A 20709-nucleotide genomic window follows, 5' to 3' on the forward strand; every position below is an offset into this window, starting at 1 on the left:
TACCAATCTACATGTTTTCATCTTGCCTATTTTGGGAATGTTGTCTGAGTTACTGAAACTAAACCTGATTGCTGTGATTTTATTTTACTAGATTTTTTACTGTTCTCTCCAAAAACATAAGATTATTCAACAAGTGAATATATATTTAGAATGAAATCTTGATTTGTTACTGGCAAATGATCTTTTCAAATCAGCTTCTTAATGAAACAACATAAGGGTAAATAAATAAAACGCAGAGGTGCCCTTTCAAATAATTAAATAACTGTGGTGACTAAATTAAATTATTTTTATTAAACTATTTTTTTCATAAAAATACAGTGCTAGGCATTTCACAAATTGATACGTAAATAAGAGCACAAAACTAAGGAGAAAAGATATGGGGAAAAATGTTTGTAACTCAGCAAGGTCAGTAGTAAAATGACAATTGTAGACATTTATAAAACAATTCCTGGAGTCCCCACCCCACTTTTTTTTGTTTATTTCTTCTAACCTATCATTTAACCCATCATAATTTTTTTAAAAATACTAAAACGTGTTCCTCTATCAAAAAAACCCAATAACTTTTCTGTATATATGACCATACTCTGTGCCCCATCTTCATGTGATGGACAAAAATAACATTCCTGGTTTTCTACATTAACAATATAAAAATATATACATCCCCATTTCTTCAGTAAAGACAAACTTTAAACTTCTATGTAATAAACAGGAGAGAGAATAGTATTCAACTGTAAATGTATTCTGCACACTAGAAACGTGAGTCTAGCCCAATTTTTTTTACTCCAACATTTGCTAATGTAAAATTATTAGGAGTAAATGGTGATCACTTCACGTCCTCCTCCTCGCACCAACAGCACTCGGTTCAACCCTTCCGTCAAAACTTCCAAAAACTCCATGTCTGGGTGTTAAATCAGTCAAGGTTGTAAGGAATGCATGTAATTTTATGACATTCATATTACTACTCTATGATATTCTTTCTCATAAAATGCATAATTTGCACCCCAGAAGATACGTTAAACAAGAGTCAGACAGAACTTTCAAATCTACATCCAACCATGAAACAGATCCACACAAAGAAAGATTACTTACTTTTGCTGGTTGAACGTGGAAATAAATTTTAAAGTACCTTGTGTACTTAAAAAGACAACATTAAAAAGGTCCAGAGCAAAGATAATATTACTCAACTCCTCATGCTTAACCGGTTACAATCAGCTCCAACCCTCATTCTTTCTATTAACTGCCTGCCTGCCTATCTATTCAATTACTATAGCCGCCCATCTCAATCAATGACTTTGGGCAGTTTACAATTCAATTCTATCTCCCTCCCTCTCTTCTCCACCTGACTCCCAATTTAATATTGAAGTGATATATTATATGTGTGATGTGCTATTCAGGATTTGCTTTTAACCTCTTTGAAAACAAAGGCAAAGGAAAGCAAATGATGGGAATATTACATGATTACATCAATGCAGCTGTATTATACTTTCCCTGAAACAAGAGGGAAATATATACCCCTTGTAATTTAAAGAGTAAAAAAAAATCCCAATATTTTAGCTATAATTATCAAAGTGCCATTTTTAAAAGATATTCACACAGTGAAAAATAAGAAAGAACCTATTGATGCTGTATATTATTTTCGTTCCTATATTTATATAAACAAATGTGAGAAGAAAGTCATATCCCCTTTATACTTCAAAAAAAAGGACAACAAAGAATGTTCTTTCTGCGCCAACTCAGTAAGCTCAAACTGCCCAAAGAGCTGCTGATCCAATTCTACAGAGGAATTATTGAGTCTGTCATTTGCACCTCTATAACTGTCTGGTTCGGTTCTGCAACCCAACAAGAAAAATACAGACTTCAGAGGATAATTAGAACTGCAGAAAAAATAATTGCTACCAACCTGCCTTCCATTGAGGACCTATATACTGCACGAATCAAGAAGAGGGCCGTGAAAATATTCGCAGATCCCTCGCATCCTGGACATAAACTGTTTCAACTCCTACCCTCAAAACGACGCTATAGAGCACTGCACACCAGAACAACTAGACACAAGAACAGTTTTTTCCCGAAGGCCATCACTCTGCTAAACAAATAATTCCCTCAACACTGTCAGACTATTTACTAAATCTGCACTACTATTAATCGTTTCATAGTTCCCATCACCAATCTCTTTCCACTTATGACTGTATGACTATAACTTGTTGCTGGCAATCCTTATGATTTATATTGATATATTGATCATCAATTGTGTTGTAAATGTTGTACCTTGATGAAAGTATCTTTTATGTACACTGAGAGCATATGCACCAAGACAAATTCCTTGTGTGTCCAATCACACTTGGCCAATAAAATTCTATTCTATTCTATTCTATTCTAAAATGAAAGTGTATCTGTATTCTGATCTGTATTATGTTAAAAATATTTGATAAAACAAGAAAAGGTCCAGAAGACTTGTGATTGTAATAAGTTGTCAATAAACATATTATTTTCCCTGCTTGTATGTTCACCTGTTTCTTATTTCTTGTATTTCCATTTTTTCATTTGATTATATAATATCACAATAAGTTTCTAGAAGAATAGTTATATTAATCAGTTACAGTGAAGACTTTTCATTCTTTCTTTGTAAATTGATTAGGCCCAAGTTTTAGACTTTGCCTAAAGTCCCCCTCCCCCACCCCGCCAAGAAGGATACAGTTTTCATCGCCATGTCTGTTCTTGGGAGGTCCAGGCATATTCAGTAATACCAGCTGGGCATTTTGTGACTTGTTTAGCACAACTCCGTTAAGCTTGACAGCAGTATGCATCCTTCGCACATTTGATTCATTCCTATGATAGAACAACGATTAGAAATACCGTTTCATTGATAATGAAAGAAAAAGTCATTATGACAGCCAAACTTTCCTAAATCTAACAAATAAAATGTTTGCTAATGAGCAGTACATCTCACAAAGTGAAAACTTGTATTTGACTTAGAACAATAGCTAGCTAGATCTAGACAAAATAATCTGATTCTCTATAGTGTAATAAGATTATCAGGGAATGATCAAACTCTGGGTTTAGTTTCATTTGTCCAGAAAATAAGTTTCCCATCAAGTTCATATTATGCTGCTTTCTGAAAAAGCAAAGTACCAAAACCAATTAGGACATGAACAGTTCAAAAATAATTTGGAAGAAATACTTTGAATGCCATACAAGTACAACACCTTTTCGCTGTTGACTGAAATACTGTAGATGCACTAAGGATCCCATTAACTTTGATTAGCAGATTTCAAGCTTGAAACACTTTCATCACAGTTCAACCAAGACACTTCAAACTCAAAGCAATCGGGTTCAGGTCAAACTGTTTTGAATTTGCCACATCATAAACATACAGTTCTTTGATTTAGAGGAATCCTAGAATAACATTCATTTAGTATTTTTTAAAGTAATACATGGTTAATTCAATAAACAATTTCCTTTTGTAGCTGGAGGGTAGTCTTAGCACAGCAATATCAGCCAAGTAGAATCTTTTTACTGAATGTACTACTGAAAAAGTACTAGTTGTTGCAAATCTTTTCTGCTCAAGAATGCATCAGCTGAAGCTTGGAAATTAAGTTTTCAGTGTCTTGTAAAGGCAAGATTGAGATCTATGTTACTGCTTTGAACACACTGGGGAAAAAGGCTTTCAAGATGGCCATATTCCTTTGTGTAGTGGGTCATGAGAGAATGACAAAAAGATTGGACCTTGCAGCTGGAAACTATGCAGATTCACAACTACAATAAAGTCAATAGAAGCTTACTGCAACAGAGAGAATTTGACCTGTGCCACATTTTGGTTAGTATATGCAGTGTATCACTATTTCTGAGGGGAAGCACACTGGGCGCAGGCAGAATGACAGTCAGCATATATCTTGAATCCTATGAGAAACAGAATTGTCTTGTGCATGGTCAGAAATGAGGCTGGAAACAACATGCAAAGCTCCTCCCCATCTGATAAGGCTATCAGCTCTGCAATCTGGCTCACTACCAGGGAGAACAGCTTCCAAATAAAAAAAAATATTTGAATTCATTGAACAGAGAAATGTAACACAAAGTTTTTAGGTCCTGCATTGGGTGTTGTGAACATTGAGGTGAGTAGTTCTGCACTGAAATTTCTTGATGTGCAAGAGTGGGTGCAGATGGGTGCCCCCAGGAAGTGAGTGGATTGATATCTAGCTTGCATATGGATTAGACCAGGGTCTTGCTGAATGTTGCTTGCAAAAAAGCCAATGTCAAAGGAATGAAAATCATCATGACTGATCTCTTTCTTTTCTACTGCATAAGTAATCTTGATGTATTAAATTGCTCAATGTGTGTCCTACCAGTGGCAGAAGGCATGTTAAGCAATTTAATAGATCACGGTTACTTATGCAGTACAGGAGGCAGAAAAAAATCTGGCGGCTGCAAGGATCTGAATGGCAAACAACAGTCTGAAGCTCAATCCTTAGAAGGGGTGGATATGGGCTTGGAAGCCAACCAAGACCAGTGATATTGCACCTTTGTTTCTGGATGGGGTCACTTTCTCCTGGACTAAACTATTTCAAATTTGGTGGTCCTCCTCAGCCCACAACTCCTGCTTGAGGAACATATGGCAGCTTTGGCTAGGCCTCAGCACAACTCCATCTCAATTATGGCCATTCCTGGGTCAGGAAATATTCACAGCACTCGATCATTTCTTGATTGAACTATTTTGCATGGGGCTGCCCTTGAACACTACTTGGAAACTACAATGGATCCGAAATGCAGCAGTTTGAGTAATTGGATCCAATGGGTTTCCTGAAGCAGTACTTACAGAGTAACACTGCTGCTGTGAGAGATGCAACACTTGCCAGATGGCTTCAATTCAACCTATCAATTGTTACCTTTACAATATATATAACTCGATGATCTGGTAATCTGCAGGACTGCTTCTTGCGTTGATTTCTGCCCGTTCAGTAAACTCTAGCAGAGAAGTTATCTTTAGAGTCATCCTTAACTGACTGCCAACACTGAAGACCAGCAGAGGATGTTTTTCCGGGCTGCTCCACTCTTTGAATAGTGCTCCACCAAATTCAGCTCAGCCTCTACCTTGCTGGTATTCAGAAAATCGGCAGAAGTGGCTGTTCTCAAAAGCTTTTGCTAGTTTTTGGGTGGGCTATTATTTACTTTCACTTTTATTTTACTTTTATATTATTGCAAGCTGCTCAACCTCCAAAAAAGTCTCTAATGTTGGAACAACTAGGAAGAAAAAATGATCAAAGGTGAACGGACTCAATTAAAGTGAAAATCCATTGGAAGGTTAGGCATAGATCTTCATGGAGAAAATCAACGTGGCTGTTAGAAGTTGAAAATGATTTAATGGCACATAGTCAAATGTGCTAAAAATGAGTGACACATAGATTGCAGAAATAAAATTAATTAAAATTACAATTAAAATTATAGAACTAAAAGGGCTCCACCATCTGCTCAGTGCAAGATGCCATGTGTGTACTGCTTCAGGGAATCCACTGAGTCCAATTCACAAACATCTTCCTCCTCTGATACTTGTGACAGAAGAATCAAAAGATCAGTGCCTCGGGCACACGCTTAGATCTTGAGAAAACATCTCCACCCAGCCCTAATTTGTGAACGTCAATGCTTGCTTCTCTTAGAGGTAATTTCCTGCTTTGAAGAAAATCATTAATTCAGGTAAGGAATGCCACAATTTCCATCTTAGGCACTTTCGAAGACAATGCTGATGGAAGGCCTTCTGGGGGGAAATTAAGACTGCATTTCTCTGAGCTGTCTCTCCAAACTGAAGACTCTCCATTTTATCTCTCAATGAGATAAAAGAGCACTGGAATCAGAGGGAAAGAGCTCATCGAGAATCACATGAAGTAAATGTTCTGATGGACAGCAACTCTGTCCATTGTAAGAGTAAAAGGAATTCTGTTGCTGTGCCGTTTTGCTTTCTCTGATCCACCTGTGCTTGGCTCCCCAACACGATTCAGACAATCCAATCATCCCAGGGAAATTAAGGGAATCTCTGCTGTTCCAAAAGTCTTGGGGTGGTTGGGAAGCAGGCTTTGTTTAAGGCTGCTGAAGGAGTTCCTCCAAAGTCTGGGAAAGTTGGCTTCAATCATTTGAAAACATTCAAAGGAAGAACAGAAAAAGGAAAGATAACCCCTCCTCCCATGCCTTATATATTGGAGTGGATAGAATTCAGAAACTGACTAGCGGCTGCCAAAGTGTTTGGTCCTGCCAGATGGAGTAAATCTGAGTAGCAACCCGCTAAGGATACTTTCAAGGCAACAACCTCCGCTGAAAGCACCTGGAATTCATTATAACTGAAACTTGGCATGGTAGCCATTTCACGCTTTTAAAAAGCTACACACAATCTGTCTTTAGAGTTCTTACATACAGGATATATCAACCAGTAAGGCCTGCAGAGATTCCTCCTAAAATCGGGGAAGCAACATGCTCTGAAATTTAGAAGACTGCTCCTGCTTGCTAAACTGCTCAAAATAAGAACATTGCACAGAGAAAGGCAAATCTATATGCATTTTTACATTGCACGATGCTCATAGTCTCCTTTACACTTAGAGGGTCACCTGAAACAACAATCTAACTTGCCTAGCAGAGAATCAGAAAGAGTCTGGTAGCACTTTTTTCTGCCTAGCTAATGTGATTACAAGGCAAAAGCTTTCATGAGGTGCAGCTCAATTCATCAGATGCACAGAATGGCTAGACCGATACAGAAATGAAATTGGGATGAACTGGGGGATGGGTGGCGATGAATTCCAAAATTCTTTTACAAAGAACAGATTTGTCACCATATTTATGAAGTCGTCCAGTTTTGCACTACTGGTATAATTAAGGAAGGTGAATAAAATACTGAGAATAAAATAATAGAACAGTTCGTGCTCTGTGTTTGCCTTATGGGTGTACCCAATAAAGCTTGGAGCTCAGTTCAAAACAGCTCCACTCATGACATTCTGTCAGAATGTTTTAAGGTTGCTGCATTCCAGTGGGATGAACTTGGAAAGTCTCAAATACATGGTGCTCCAAAGGAACAAGGACTTGAAACATCTTTACTTATTTTTTAGGTTGTTTTTTTTAACCCTGCCTTTATTGCTTTTTAAGTAACTCAAGATAGCAAACATATCTAATATTTTTTCCTCCTCCTATTTCCTCGCAACAACCAGCCTGAGATGGGTTGGGCTGAGAGTATGTGACTGGCCAAAAATCACCCAGCTGGCTTTCATGCCTAAAGTGGGACTAGAATTCACGGTCTCTGGGTTTCTAATTCAGAACCTTAGCCACTACACCAAACATGCTCTTTTTGAATGATGCACAAATTTTGCAGCACAAGAACACAAGACAGAGCCCAGGGATTCACTTTCAAGCAAGCCTACAAAAGGAGGATTTGCATCCTTGTCAACCCTCCAGTTTTCTCAGCTAGATCAGGGTTTTTCTTTTTGCACCCCTATTTGGAAATAGTCTATTTTTTGCACAATATCAACATCCCAGCTGCCATTAGAACCATTTGAAATATGCCTCTCATGACTTAGAGAACAAGGAAATAATATAACACAAGACACTTAAAAACAATATCATTTTGTTTTGAACAACCAACATGGAACATTTTATCCTGAGCATATGATAAAGGCTTCAGAACACTCATAATGGTTTTTATGAACCATTATGTACCTAGTATTTTGGTCTCAGAATATTTTGAGTATACCTAGTCTGCCTGAATTCTGATAAATTTTGACCACTAACAGTGCTCGATCTATCACAAATGTCCTGCCATGAACATCAGATTATTTATCGTAACAATATTTTAAAGCAATATTTTTAGCCTGGACACAAACGAATCTGAAATAAGTGATAAAGCAAGCTTTTGTTGGGATAAAAGTAGGAATTGTAGACATTAAGCTCTAATCCTCTTATTGTTCTGTTACTACAAATAATTTCTCTCAATGCAAATTTGCAGTATCTTGATTCTTAACACACCAGTCTATCCCCACAGTACATTTCTGTAAGATCTTAATGAAATTTGGGATCTGGGTGGAGAAGAATAGGCTCTGATTTAACACAGCAAGACTGAGTGCTTGTGCATTTGAAGTCTGTCAGAATCTAGGAGTCTGCCAGGATCTAGGCATTTTCCACTTTTGGTTCTGGGTTGGACTGCATTATCTCAGTTGGAGCCATTTTGCGATTTGGAGAACTTCCTTCAGTTCCTATATGAAAAGCAACCGGTAGCCATGATCAGGAAGGCTTTCACGCAACTTTAATTTTTGCACTAATTGCACTCGCTTCAAGACTGGGAGGCCCATTCATTCATGGCTTAGTCACTTCCAGATTGGATTCCTGCAATATGTTTTTCCTTGTGCTGCCCCAAAATTGAGGCTGCAACTCATCAGTGACATATGTATTTCTATATCCCCATCATCACACTCAATGACCTGTACTGGCTCCCAGTAAGCATTCAATGTAATGCAAGGTGCTGGCTATCACCTATAGAGCCCTAGATGACACTTGGGTCAGTTTATTTGCAAGCCCCGTTTCTTCTGACTATACCATGAAATTGCTCAGGATAGGCATACAATTATTGTGTTTTATTATCAATGTATCAATTGTTTTAACGTTCTCCACTGAGAGTCACAAAGTGTGAGCGGGGGAGCCTTGCAAGTCTTTATATATACATACTATAAATAAAACAAACTTACTTGCATTTCTCAACTTTTTGGCTTGTTTAATATTTTCAGTTTTAGTTCCAATTAAAACATATGCAATAGTTAAATGGCAGCCCTTTTGAGGAAATCACTGAATTGGAGTATCCCAAGTGAATGAGAAACACGAAATGGACTCAGGATTGTTTTTATGAAGTCAAGATAAATCTAACTACGGTAGTAAAGAATTTCAAAGAGATTTATCCTTTTGGAATTAATTGATTGGAATTAAGAAAGAGAAGTTGAAAGATGATATGTATTATTTTCATTCAAAATCTTGCTCTAATCATTTAGAATGATTTTGTTTACATCTGCTAGAACTTCCACTTATGTAACAGTTTGTACTTCAAACACAATCCTTTCTCTCTTTTGAAGAATTATGGGTCAAAACTGAAAGAGCAAATAATAAACCTTTTTATAGCGACAGATGCAAAGGAACCTTTGCATAAGTTCAACAAAAAAGCTATATGGAACAAAGCATGGGATTCCATATATTTGACTGAAAATACACACACACACACACACACACACACACACACACACACAAAGTGACACCCCCTCACACACACATTAACTGGATATTATACTGTTAGTCAACCAGATCAACGGGTGCAAAATTTGCTCATGGAAACCCTTTGTTGTATTAGAGTAGTCATGTACCATAGAGTAAGGATGGGTGTGGATAAAGGCTTAATTGCTGTTTAATATGCATGAAAGAACTTTAGTGCTCTGTAGAAAGATTTTTTCAAACAGAAGATGACTCACTCAGAGAAAATGCAGGAGACAATCCATTAAGAAATGGAAAAAGCAGTAGAGTGTCTTTAGCATATTTTAAAAGAAAAATGGAGAAAGTAAGAAGAAAAATATGTGCCACTTGCCATAGTTATACCAGGATACATGACATATCTTATCTTATTTTGATAAGAGGATCTACTGTGGTTTTTTTGTTTTTTTTAAAAAAAAACATAGGAGGGAGTCTGGAGATACGCAACACAGGAGTATATTCTTACAATTTAAATGACCATAAAATGAACAATGATATGGCTCAGCAAACCACTCAGCAACAACAAAAATATATTTTTTAAAAAAACTTTCAATGTCATTAGCAAATTATCTGCAAATTCTGTTATGTGTTTTTAACTGAATACATGTTATTTTTATTTAAACACTATTGTGCATTTCTGGTTAATAAGTTAATTTTAAAAAACTTTGCATCATGGGATTTTGAGGAAGAAAAAGTCAAATTATGTATATAAACAAAAATTTTCATCAGTTCTAGAATATTATTTGCATTGAAAGTGCACAAGAAAAGCAGAGATGTGACTTTAAAAAAAGTAAAATAAAAACCAGGAGAAGAATGCTATGCCATTTCACTTGCATGCTAAAGCACAATATATAGACACAAGAAACACATAATACAAAGCCAGTTGGAAGGATACATGCACTAACAATTCAACAGGAAAGCACAGACAAACAGAAAAACAACCTAAATTGCAGCAAATTTAACTTACAGATGTTCCCATTCTCTACATGGAAAAGAAAAAAATATGTAATATATTACTTGACGCTGAGGGGCATATATTTTCAATATATAGCAAATTAAATAGACCAAGTTTTTAATAATCTGTAAACAATATCTTTATATATTTTAAAAATCATAGTAACTCCTGTTCAACGTTGACACTCCCATTAAAACTAGATATGGCTAGGCATTTTCATACACTTTTTAATTCTGAAAGCTTCTGAAAAAGCCAGTCGTGACTGATCCAGATCCTTTATCTTCTCAAGGTGTGAATTAATTTTGTTTCTAGAGAGAGGTTCCCAAATTTCAGCCTACATGACAGTTTCTAATGGATACCTATATTTTTAGTGGACTTTAAAGTATGGAAAATTACCATAAATGGTCTTAAAACACCATACGAGTTTTACTATGCATTATCTCAGAGTTACTTAAAGCAAACACTTTGAAAGCAATGTCATTTTCTCATGATTAAATCTGGATCCAATTTTGTATGTCAAGAATTGTTTTCTGAACTTGCTGGGAACTTGCTTTCTATCTGTCCTAAACTGAATCATATTCCTTCCATAATGAGATTTTTTTTTCCTCTTGAAAACTGAAACGGTACCACACTATCTCCTATATACCTGAAAAAAACAAATATTGTGCTCAGAAAGGAGAAGTTATTATGTGCCACTCGGTGAGAAAGGAAGGATGTAGGGGCAAGACAGCATGAATCATCTCCTCCTCCTCCTCCTCAGGAAAGTACTACCTGACCATATTATTTTTGAAGTGTTTGGAGATTTACTAAGTTTTAAAATTAAATTGCTTGCTTTTTTATTGTTACCTGATATTTACGCATTTTCAAATACACAAATGAAAAAGCTGCTGATTTTCTCAGGGGAAGCAACACTAACTTTCCAAAGGCAAACACAATTAATTTCCTAGACCAATATACTTATATTTTCAGATGCAAATATATGTACACAGTGGTTGCAATGTTGCAAGTTGCTATGGACATGAGAGCTTCTATGCCTTCAAGAAAGTCAATTTCCATCACTCTTTTATTATTCATAAATAGAATAAGTAATTCATGCTTATGAAGAAGTATTATAAGCAGTTAACGTATAATGTGATTTTATGTTAGCATACACTGTGTCCTTCAACTTACAATCAAAACACTGGGCTTTTTTCTACTTATTTAGGCAGGCAGTTTCATCTGATTGGTGCTGCCTTTCTGTGCAGTTATCACTTAGTTTACATCACCATCTGGTGGTTGTAGAGATATTTATTATTTGTAACATTTGTACTATGTAAATAGTAATATAACTAGGTAGGATGAGCTGAGAGGGACTAGGCTAAAGTCACCCAGCTGGCTTTCATGCATAAGGGAGGCCTAGAACTCGCACTCTCCTGTTTTCTCGACCACTACCTTAGCTATTACACCAAACAATTGTTACTTTATTTTAAATACCATCTGAACCATATGTTTTGTAAATTAAGCAAAGACATGAAAAGCATACAGAATTATATAAATGCAGACACTGCATTAAGCATGTCTGAAAGTATATGAGTGTCTATATCTTCATGTACTAAGAATGTGAAATTTTCAGAAATTGAAAAAAATGCTAATAGTCTCAGAAGAACTGGTTGTTCACTAGAGCTGCAGTTCTTCAACATGAGTTACGATCCTGTGCAGAGCTATGTCCAGAAGTTTCTAAAACTAGCCATCACAAGATAACGAAGAAAGAGCAATGCTTCCAAAAGTTGCATTTCTATGGAACATAGATCCAGTTTATAGCGCTGACTGAAGATAATGGGCTAGGCTTCCATGGCTAGCCAGCACAATTTGGTCAGGAATAATCTGAAAGAAGGTTATTGTTTAAGCAAGTCAGAAGTTTGGTCAGTTTTAGCAAAGCCTGATGGATGCTAGTATGCATTTGGAGAAATCCTGTATAGATGAATTATGTTCTTTAGATGGGACTTGGATGGCCAAGAATACATACTGGTCTTACTAAAATGGTGCTGTACAGACCAAGCAAAAAATTAGAGAAGGAAACCATTTTCCAATGGTTTGAGAAACCAGAAAAATACTAGACAGAATAATGTTCTGATTTAAGTGAAAGATCACTGCTTTCAGAAGAAAATAAATATATGGTGTGAAAAAAATAACAAATGATATTATGGCTACCAAAAAGGCTACCTTCTATGAATGAAGGCAAATTTGGGTGGATGGGAGAAAGTTTGGGATCGAAGAGATACAAAGAAGAGACAGATTTCAGGTTAGGCAGAAGCAGAGGAAGGAGATGTGATAGGCCTTTTGTGAAACATTTTGATAAGGGGTTAAAAAGAAAGGAACTCTTGTTGAAAGAAAAGGAAAAGGGATGAAATGGAAATGCAGTATAGCATTATTAAAGGGAGAGTCCATCTCTACTGTTAGAAGCACAAGAGCCCGTATTTCAAAGGATACATGCTGTTTCTGGGCAAATATTTGCTGTGTCTCGGATTGCCCCAGTGAAATTTGACATGGACAATTGCTGAAAGAGACAATTTCCATTTGGGTCATTCTGATATGGCCAAGTTAAGTGGCGAGATTTTTTTTTATTTTTTTTATTTTTTTTTCACAACAGTATATATAAGCATAAGCATGAAGTAACTATATAATATATAAGCATATATATGAGTATAAGTATGTAATAACTATATAAATTGGATATAATGAAAGGAAACAGTAGGACAGGAACGGTAGGCACGTCTGTGCTCTTATGCACGCCCCTTAAAGACCTCTTAGGAATGGGGTGAGGTCAACATTAGACATTGTAGACAGTAGAATATTGTTACTTTCTGTCCTATGGATTGCCAGAATGACGATGGAATGACGGACATACTAATATCATGCCTGGAATATAAAATTCAAATCACGGGAAACAGTCTGTTTCTTAAATCTCCAATATAATCTGGAGAATTTGGTTATAGAGAAGGCCTTGGAGAACTCAAGAGTGCCTGTAAGGAGTATCAAATTGGTTGTTGCTTGTGATGTTTTATACCTGGACTAAATTCCTCAGATACAGAGCTCAGAGGTGTGCAACCCATTCATAGAGGTAGTTAGGACATGATTGGAAGAAAGATGAATTTGTCTGAAATTAACCGCCTGTGGAAGGTCTTCTTAACATAGAAGAGAAACTGTCTTACATTTATTGTATGTCCAAAGAATAGTAACAGAGATAGATCAATAGGGGATACATCAGAAGAAGATCAAAACAGACACTTGAATCACATCCATTGTATGATATAACAGTCGGAGAGTAATGAAGGCTGTGACTCTTGTTAAGAAAGCAATCTTATGTACTGTATATGGACAAACTGCTGGTGTTCTGATAGTTAAAAATGAAATTGCATCAATTAGTTGCACAAAACATGAAGAAGGCAAGGAAGGGTTCAATCACCCAATTCAGAAGGTTCTAGAAAACTCCACATGAGGATCTGCGCAAGTGTATAACCCATTTCTATGAATTAAGAGTTATTGTATAAAATGTTAGTTAAAAGAAAGATGTATAACGAAAAAGGAAAATAGAACAATTTACACTTTCAGCGTAGTAGTGGGTTTTAATTTCGGCCACTACTGGTTCGCAACACTTCTGCGCATGCGCAGAGACATCCGGGAAGGTGGACAGAGCCTCCTGCCACCGCTGCTACCAGTTCACCCGATCTGGGGTGAACCAATAGCAACCCACCCACCCATTTCAGCATTGAAATATTTGATTGAGCAGCATTCACAAGCCTGGAACTCATCTATTCTTAATAACTTCTTCTATTCCTTAAGTAACTACTTACGGTTTCATACTGAAGATATCTTTGTAGCCTGGTGCACATGCTTCTTTATTTTTATGCTTTTCAGATACAAGTTTCTCTTTTGTCCAGGTCATCTGTACTTTTTCTGGGGCAGCAATAGCTGTCTGCAATTTAACCATTCCTGTTCCATGGGATGCAGTGTTTCTGTCATGGATTAACTGAGCCTGGCCAAAGATAAGAAAGCAAAGTAAAGATCACTATTTTTGGCATGTCAGCTAATTCAAAACAGGTAGAGGTCTGTTCGTATAGAATGTACTGCTTGGGAATTAAAACTGGATTTTTAACTTTCAATAACCATTCAATATCTTGACTCCCCAATTGAAAGGTAATTATACATATAATAATGTATAATTAAAATGCTAAATCTGGATTTTTCTAAAAGTAGTGTGAAATTTATTCTTCCATGTTGTTGCAGAGGATCCAATAATACTGTGGCTTGACAAACTATATGCATATATAATGAATTTCAATATAGGTGAAAGGTCCATGCAAAATAGTTTTGAGATGACAAAATAATAATTTGCACTTACATACATATATGCTTTCCAAAGAGTTTATATGTTTATCTTGCAAAAATGATAATATCTATTCCCATCTACCACATAATTAATTGGGACAGTTGCTGTCATTATCATAGACACATGATATGAACACAGTCAATATTATAGTATCAATAGTATATAGCCGCTTTCACAAAATTCAAATGGACGTGAATATCTAAAAAATCAGTAATTTCTTACTGATTTTATCACTACTGTTGTATCACTATTGATACAACAACTATAATGATATCAATATCAATAATAATAACCAAGTATTCTATTTCAATCACATGGGAGTTAACCTCTAAAAAATATGGACTTACAATCAAAAGATTTACTGTTCAGCATTGGAAACACAAACATATGTTTTACCTATTCAGCAGTTTGCAGAATTGATTAATACAGACTAACCAAGGATGATTGCAATAAATCAGGACCTCAATTTATTTCTTATAATGTCTCTCTAAATATATATTTTGTATGTGTATATTTTTAGCTTTTTATAACAGTGTTTCTTTTTTTGCATTCTATTAAAAAACTTAAAATAACAAATAACCAATTATGAATCAATATTTATCTTAAATTTAAATTATATTTTTAATTATTTATATTTACATATATATATATTTACACAAATCTAGGATCTTGCATGTTTTTATTATTAGCCTTCTTTTCTTCTGAAAGTTTGCTTTTTTTGTAATGCATTTAAAATCCAGGATAAGTCTTTACTGCACACAGGAAGAACTCCCTTATTTTTTTCCTCTTTTTCATCATTATATATTTTTTTATTTCTTTCATTAGAACAAATTGTTGAATTGTTAGATTATAATCTATTTCAAGGGCATTTCCTTATAAAAGTTATTTTCATATTTAAATTCTACACAGTATTATTGAGAAAAAATATATTTAAAAATAGATTAAAAAACAGAAAAGTTATTATTTTTTCCCCTTGCCCTGCTAAAAAAGTTTGGCCTGCCAGCCAAATTAATTATAGGCCAAAGAAATTTGGGATTTTCAGTCTGAAGAAAAGATGACTGATGTAAAGGGAATGTAGAGGAAAGTGGCTAATAATTATTTTCCACAGCCACAGAAACTAGGATCAGAAATAACTCTTAACTTCTTATTCTATGTTTCTGTAATTCTATCTTTTGAGTGAGCAAAGGAGTGCAACCAATCCTTCTTTATCACTAGCTTTTCCTCTAGATGGCACTACTTTGCTTCATAACTTCATGCATATTTTAAAATCTGGCTGTATTCTATTAGAGTGGATTCCTCTTAATAGAATTTGGGTGTTAAATATATGCCAGGTTTCAAACATCTTTTTGAAGATCTTTAAAAGGCTTTTTGATCATCCCAAACAAGCAAGGATGTGTGGGAAAGGCACAAGCAGTTACAGACAGAGGCAGACATTGATTGGATGGATGGATGGATGGAAGGAAGGGAGGGAGGGAGGAAGGAAGGAAGGAAGGAAAGAAGGAAGGAAGGAAAATGATAGCATTCCTTTCTTTTCTCTCTGCCACACCAACCTGAATAGGCTACCCCTGAGTATTCAAAGTATCACCAAGAGTGTCCTGCAGTGCAGCATATACCATGAAAGCCTGCAACCTGGACTATAAGATAAGTTAGTAGGCAAGAGTATGAAATAATGAAAGAATAAAAACAGGTATGTATATCAATGTTTTTCTTTTTTTTAAAAAAATAGCACCTCTTCAATCCGGTGCTATGCAGTTATGTTAAGTGCAGTAATGAGTCATTACACTGCCATTACATTCAATTATATTATATTATTTAAATTTTTGGTGAAAAGAATTATAAATTATCTCAGATGCTAGAGGACAGTTACGTCATGATTTGAAAATCTTTCACATGAAACAATGGCTTTAAAGCACAATACATTAAACATGGAAAGGAGATGAGATTTACCAAATCCTACTTTGGAGGTATTTTTTGTTATTCTTTTAAACAAACATTGACACAGAACTTACTAACTAAAGGTTAACTACCAAAACAATATTCCATATTGCTATGAACTAAGAATTTGCCCACACTTGAAGTGCCACTTCTTCATGTACTGTACTATAGCAAATTTCTTCTGAATGAGAAATTTAAAATTCAAAAATAAAAGTATAGCCAATGCCTTTTATTAAACTACTAAGAAGAGATGAAATAGGAATGTCAATTTGTAGGCAATAATATATGTTTAAATTCATTTGATTTTAGATGAGACTAATCAAGTGATCTATGGACAGATTTCTAATTTCAAAATTTGTAATTTTACAAAGAATAGATGGTGATGTGAATTCTAATGGGAAATATAGAACATACCTATGCAAATTCCTGCTTTTCCTACTACCTTCTGGGTTTTAAATGTTCAATCCACCTCTTTAAACAGGACTCAGAATTATACTGGCAACTAAAACAAATTGCCTATGTTTATGTCCTTTTGTCTATGGCCGGAAAAAATTCTACATCAAGATGAAATTGAAATAAAAATGGACTAATCTGAAGCAATTTCCACTGTGCATTCATATCAATAGTTAACATCCTTAAGCAAGAGAAATGCAAATATCCCACCGACAGGCCACTTCATCTTATTTAGCCTTCCTTTTAATTGAACTGTTCTAGTATACTGTCCAGGTAAGGCAATGCAGGATATATTCCATAAAGTTTGGGCAGTACCGTACAATTTATGTGCAACATTCCTTTCTAAAAGATCTTCATTAATAAGGATACTTCATGTTGTAAAGATTAATAGCTAATGGATTCATCATATAGGTATTTTCCCCTTTATATCATCACAAACTCATGGAGTCAATGACACTTACCAGAACAAATTCAAACAGATGTTGCTATTCAGAACAAACTATTTTGTTTAGTCCTTCAATATCATTAAGTTAAGATTGTCATGGTAACAATTCAAGAGTTAATTAGGGAAAATCACTATTGAATGGTATACATTTTTCACAAAAATGTATTATTATTTGTGGAAGGGGAGCTCTCTGCACGTAATGTTAAAATCATTTAGTAAGAATTAGAAAAACAGGCAGTGGCAATAATTAGTACAGTTATGGTTTAGAGAGGCACTAGAAGTGTTGTGATGGGAAGGGAACAACTAGGTGGGTATCTTCTACCTCTTCTTCCTGAATATCGTTAGGTAGCAGACTGTCTACCCCTTGGCCAATACACTGTGGGTTAGAGCGGCTCTTTCTTCTGATTGAGCTACGAGATTCGTCAGTGATGCTCTGAATCTGAGACAGGAAGGCCACCCGGCACAACCAGCATATAGAAAAAGGATATTGCATTAGCTAATGAAACACAATGTTTAATTAAAAGAAATAAAGCACAGCACATTTAAACATCAGTTCTGCAACATAATCTTTATCACATCTACTCATAGGCACATTATTTACACCAATTTCTAAAAAAAAGGATAAAATCCGATGCAATTAGTTCTATATAGGCAGTCAGTGCAATGGCCAAACACTGAATCGTTTCAAAAAAAGAAGAGAATTTTTTTAAAATTACGGTTTAATATAAGAAAATGAGTAATCCATAAACTAGAGTTTTACCAAGAGGGATGTGGTTTGGTTTCAAAGTCTTTTTTGTATTTTATTTTCATCTTAGGGCTTAATTTATTAGTTAGATGAATGTGATATCATAAAGGGAAGGCCAAAACCAAAAACATATTCTCCAGGTATTTTAAACTAGTGGTTTTATCTGTTTAAGATATAAAACATCACAGCAAAGAAACTCATTACATATGATCAACAGGATTAATGTTCCATATAATTGAAAAAACCCAGAATTTTACAGTTTAATTTTTAAACATATTTCTGCAAAGAAAGAGGAGAGAAAATGCAATCAAGCAAAATTAAAACATGGAGTTAGTTTAAATAATAGCAGTCTTAGATTAAAAACAGCATTCCTTTTTCATTGCCATCTTAGTTAACTTGATCCCTTTATTCTTAAAATTTGCAATGGAGAATGTGTGAGATAACTATCAAAAATCTCAGGCTTGCTGGAGGAAAAAAAATTAGAAGAAGCTGAATGTAACATGAATGTAAAGTCTGCACTAACATGACATGAATATAAAAACCGGAGTCCAAGATTATGAAAATGTTCAGAAAGGTGCAAAACTAATCAAGTTAACTAGTGAGTTCCCCCCCATCCTCCCAAAAGTATAAAGGTTTTTGAAATCTGTAAAATGTCTCAAGAAAGAGAAACAAAGAATGACAGTTTTAAAACATAAAGGAGAAACATCAGTATATTAATTTGAAATAATGACATTAAATTGTTTTAAAAAGGCTGAAAAGAACAAATATGAAAAAATGAAGTCCTACCCTAAGATATTTTCAATAGCGTACTGCTTTTAGCTGTCAATCAAAGGTTTTAAGATTCTTAACATTAGCAATTCAGTATTACTGAAAAAGTAATGAACTTATTTCAAAGGAAATCAAATTAAATCCTGTTAGAAACTGTGCTCAGACTTTTCTATTTATTCCAAACTACATGTTGAATGATTAACTACTCCTCTTCACTGAAATAACTGAGACGGACTTGTCACACTTATGATTCATAAAAGATTAACCTCCGTTTGCAGGAATATCCAGAAATTATGTTCTCATTAACTAAAATGCTATTGCCAAAATAAAGGAAATTCATTACCTCCCTTTCCCTTTCATTCTTTGAGAGCTGCATTTGTTTTAGCATCTGAGATCTCTGCTCCATCACAAGAGTCTTTTCATATGTAAAAGCTGAAATATCATTTTCAAACTGTAAAAACAAGCAAGTATTAATTATATTAAAATCCTCTCATTTTATTGTATACTGTCAGTCTTGGCAAAATTTGTACATCTAGCACTAAGTTAACAGCAGCTGTTGGACCAGAATTTCCATTGCTAAGCAAGACAACCATAAAGCATGACGTCATGAGATCATGCCACTTAGCGACAATAGTCCCAGGATTTTTATTAATGACCTCCTATTGGCTTCTCCACTGGCTTTGCTTGTCAGAAGCCAGCAGTGAAGTTTGCAAATAGCAATCACATGACCACGGGAGTGGTCAGAATGTCAAAAATCTTTTGTAACTACTACTCATTCAGTGCTGCCATAAGTTTGAACGGTCACAGAATGAGTGGTTATTAAAGAAGGACCACCTGTAAGTGCTTCAAATCAGATTCAAATTTACATGTGCCCATTTTAAAGCTGTTACACTGCTATAAGCATGTTTTTATATTATAAAATAAGAGGCTGATACAGACATAGGCATCTGTGCATTGTGATGCAAACTCTAACCCTTTTATATTTGAAATGTGACCACAAGTATGTAAGGGATATCACTTGCATGGTCATGTCATGATGTACATTTTTTCATTTTTAAAAAAAATCTTGTCCTGTAATAGATATGCCTGATGCAGAATGGTTATGTGGACTTTAACAATGACAGGGAATCTGCAGTCCTCCAATCAATGCTGCGGGATGTTGTAATTTACAAAAGTTTGGAGGGCAATAGTTTGCCTTAAAAAGGAAAGAACCTAAAGTAGCATCTTGCCAATGCATTGTCAGTGATACAGATGCCTATAATTATGGGACAACAAATACACAGAAATATGTACAGAAATTCATTTAACAATAGTTCAGAAACAAAGACAGCACCTTTCCCCAAAAGTCATGATTCTATCCACTCTATCATTTCACTACCAACAGCAGCTTCTAGGCACCTACAGACTACTATATGTGGATTCTAGCCATCAAAAGTTGTTCATCAAAAACTGTTTTCAACTTTTGAAGTCAAACATTATAAATTGAATAGCTCCAATTTTATGTTTAATGTGACAATTTTTTCAATGAAACCAATCTAAGTCATCATCAAAGGCACTAAAATGCAGGATATGTCATCCTATATTGCATCATGATAATCAATGAAGTCTTTAATAGAAATGTACCCATTTCATGAATTTTATTGATTAAATTATCCTAATCCAAAGGATTGATGTATAAAATGTAAGTTTGTGTACCATTTTGATGAGCATCAGTATCAACTATCAAATTTTCTCAGCTTAGTTTTTTTCCCCCTAGAGTCACTTACTTTGGGAAAGCCAAATAG

The 20709-nt window shown here is 35.1% G+C and overlaps 1 protein-coding gene across 8 annotated transcripts in view; it reads right to left on the reverse strand.

Moving 5' to 3' along the window:
* Nucleotides 1-272: 272 nt before the first annotated feature.
* SLC12A7 (solute carrier family 12 member 7) overlaps nt 273-20709 on the reverse strand; it is a 108867-nt gene continuing 88430 nt past the window's right edge. For 5 of the 8 annotated variants that reach the window (XM_058175229.1, XM_058175234.1, XM_058175235.1 and 2 more), the window contains 6 exons: nt 19269-19376; nt 17735-17851; nt 14044-14225; nt 10223-10237; nt 2693-2826; nt 273-898 (listed from right to left, as the gene is read on the reverse strand). In XM_058175229.1, coding sequence (XP_058031212.1) covers nt 807-898; nt 2693-2826; nt 10223-10237; nt 14044-14225; nt 17735-17851; nt 19269-19376 — 648 coding nt within the window. In that variant the 3' untranslated portion in view covers nt 273-806. The remainder of the gene's footprint in view (nt 899-2692; nt 2827-10222; nt 10238-14043; nt 14226-17734; nt 17852-19268; nt 19377-20709) is intronic. The other 3 variants (XM_058175232.1, XM_058175231.1, XM_058175233.1) reach the window with 3 other exon arrangements.

This window comes from Ahaetulla prasina, chromosome 3 (assembly GCF_028640845.1).
Source record: "Ahaetulla prasina isolate Xishuangbanna chromosome 3, ASM2864084v1, whole genome shotgun sequence".
Classification (NCBI taxonomy): domain Eukaryota; kingdom Metazoa; phylum Chordata; class Lepidosauria; order Squamata; family Colubridae; genus Ahaetulla; species Ahaetulla prasina.